At 51.7% G+C, this 2,982-nt stretch overlaps 1 protein-coding gene across 1 annotated transcript in view; it reads right to left on the bottom strand.

Annotated features, from left to right (window-relative positions):
* FRY (FRY microtubule binding protein) overlaps positions 1-2,982 on the bottom strand; it is a 571,437-nt gene that overhangs the window by 235,272 nt on the left and 333,183 nt on the right. Inside the window, exon 22 of the mRNA XM_042782984.1 lies at positions 893-1,152. Within this exon, the coding sequence (XP_042638918.1) occupies positions 893-1,152 (260 nt within the window). The remainder of the gene's footprint in view (positions 1-892; positions 1,153-2,982) is intronic.

Here is a 2,982-nt window from a genome sequence, read left to right on the forward strand (position 1 = left end):
TTTCAGTCTTCACAGAAGCAAAGCCCAAACCACACCCACTGCCGTGGAGTCCATTCTGACCCACAGCGCCCCTAGAGGAGAGAGTGGAACTGCACCACAGGGTCTCCTAGGTTGTCAGTCTGTGCAGCAGGTGACTGCCTCATCTTTCTCCCAGGGAGCTGCTGGTGCATTCCAACCACTGACCTTCTGGTTAGCAGCCGAATGCTTTAGCCATCACACCACCAGCGCCTTTGATTTTAAATATCACCTATTAAATAGAGATCATCTGAATGTGCAGATGCAGTTCAAGGTTGTTGAATGGGCAATTTCTGCCCTGCACGGGCAGTTGAGTAGGGCTTTCTAGTGTCTTTCGTCACTGAGGGTCTGAGATTGTACAGTCAGACATCACACTGATTATGAAGGAAACAGGTAATCAGCTCCAGATGTTTGATCTGCTTCCACTCAGCGTTGGGAAGGCTGCATTACAAGTCCATAAACTACCAGGATTAGTCGCCCTCCAGTCAAGACCGACTCACAGTGCCCCCTGTGTCTCCAAGTACAACTGCACCCCATAGGGGTTTCAGTGGCTGGTTTTCCAATAGCTTGTGAGACCTTACTCTGAGGTGCCTCTGGGTGGAAAGTTGTTGTTGTTGTTACATGCCGTCGAGTCTGCCCCGACTCACCTTGGGTTTCCGAGGCGGTATCACTATGGAAATAGATTGCCCCATCTTCCTTCCGAGGAGTGTCTGGTGGGTTTGAACTGCCAGCCTTCTGGTTAGCAGTCAAGTGCCTTAGGCACTATGCTACCAGAGCTCCTGGTGGAAACTAGGGAGGATTCCAACTCTTGTGCACAATGAAACTTCAAGAGGGCAAACGGGAGAACGAGAAGGGAGGGGAGAAGGCGGGTCCTTACTTGGGGTCCACCAGTGGTATCACCGACTGGAGCCGTGTGAAGGCGTAGGGCCAGGCGTAGCTGAGCGCTGTGGGGCAGTGTTTGGGCAGGTTCTCCTGCCGCAGGAAACTGAAGAGGCAGAGCACCCAGGGGTCTTTGACGGACTGGGCGAAGATCCAGACGTGGGACGGGCTCTTCACGTCGTAGTGGCTGTTGACCAGGACCGCGTTCCACTCTACCAGCCACTGCAGATCCACGTTGTGGGTCAGCGGCAGCGTGGCCTGCGGGCACAAGAAACAGGCCGTGAGTCCCCGCCGACCTCGACGTCCTCGCCATGGCCTGGCCCCAACGCTCCCCCTCGCACTCGCTTTTGCCCAGCACGCTATGTGCCTGGATGGCGTTGAGCCTGAGCCGTTCACCCTGTCCTTACCACACACAGGCACACCTCGGAGATATTGCGGGTCCATTCCAGACTGCCGCGGAAAAGCGTGCACTGCGGCAAAGTGTGCCCGGCGAGTCACGTGCATTTGTTGGTTCCCCGTGCCTATAGGAGTTATGCTGACACTAGACTGTAGTCTATGAAGTGTAAGACAGCTAAAGGAGGAAGTTTGGAATATGGCGAGAATGACCGAAACCCAACCTGGAGACACGTAGTGAGCACATACTGCTGGAAAAATGGCGCCCAGTCTTGCTTGACGCAGGGTGGTCACAGACCTTCCGTTTGTGAAAAACATGTGTCTGCAGAGCGCAATAAACAAAGCACAATAGAACGAGGCAGGCGTGTGTCTTGCACTGTTGCTATGACAGACTGCCTGAGTACAAACTTAAGGACGAGGGTCATATATCATCCCATTTTGTATGTCACACAGCACCCGGCACGGACACCCAGAAGACAGGCAGAAAATACATGCTGGACAAACGTAATAGCTCATTTAAACTTGCCCACGAGTCTACCACCTGAAAATGCTGAAAACTTAAAGATCTATGTCATCCATAAATGTGTTTTTTTAATCTCTGTATTGCATATATTTAGAACTAAACCTAGTATAACTCACTAAAACCCACTGCCATTGAGTCGATTCCAACTCATAGGGAGCTCTGGTGGCGCAGTGATTAAGGCAAGGAGCTGCTAACCAAAATGTCAGTGGTTTAAACCCACCACTTGCTCTACGGAAGAAAGATGAGGCTGTCTGCTTCTGCAAAGATCTGCAGCCTTGGAAACCCTACAGGACAGTTCCACTCTGTCACATGGGGTCAGAAACACAGTATAGGGATGATGGCCACTAGACTATTTAAAAACAATCTAACTATTTAAAGTACTGCAAATAATCTAGTCTTAAGTGCACAGAAAAACTTCCCAAACTCCTGAACTAATCTGACTTTCAAAGCATCCCTGTCTTGAACAACTTCAGGATTCAATAGGATCAGAACCAAGCAGATCATGTCACAGGGCAGTTCTACACTGTCACATGGGGTCGCTACGAGTCAGAATCAACTTGGCAACATGCAACAAGAGATCATTCTATTGGAACCCTGGCAGGACAAGAGGTAAGTGCTTGGCTGCACACCGAAAGGCTGGTGGTTCACATCCACCCAGCAGCTCCGTGGGAGAAAGACCTGGTGATCTGCTCCCATAAAGATGACAGCCTGGGAAACCCTGTGGGGCAGTTCCAAGCTGTCCTCTAGGGGCGCTGTGAGTCAGAATCAACTCCATGGCAGTGGGTGTGGTTGTGGGCTTTGCTTCTGTGAAGACTGACAGCCTTGGAAACCCTCTGAGGCAGTTCCACGCTGTCCTCTAGGGGCGCTGTGAGTCAGAATGGACTCCACGGCAGTGGGTGTGGTTTGGGCTTTGCTCGCATAAAGACTGACAGCCTTGGAAACCCTGTGGTGCAGTTCCACTCTGTCCTCTAGGGGCGCTGTGGCTCAGAATGGACTCCAGGCAGTGGATGTGGTTTGGGCTTTGCTTCTGTGAAGACTGACAGCCTTGGAGACCCTGTGGTGCAGTTCCACTCTGTCCTCTAGGGGTGCTGTGGGTCAGAATGGACTCCACGGCAGTGGGTGTGGTTTGGGTTTTGCTTCTGTGAAGATTGACAGCCTTGGAGACCCTGTGG

This window comes from Orycteropus afer, unplaced genomic scaffold (genome assembly GCF_000298275.1).
Source record: "Orycteropus afer afer isolate SDZICR_OR568_19922 unplaced genomic scaffold, OryAfe1.0 scaffold00558, whole genome shotgun sequence".
Taxonomy (NCBI): Eukaryota; Metazoa; Chordata; class Mammalia; order Tubulidentata; family Orycteropodidae; genus Orycteropus; species Orycteropus afer.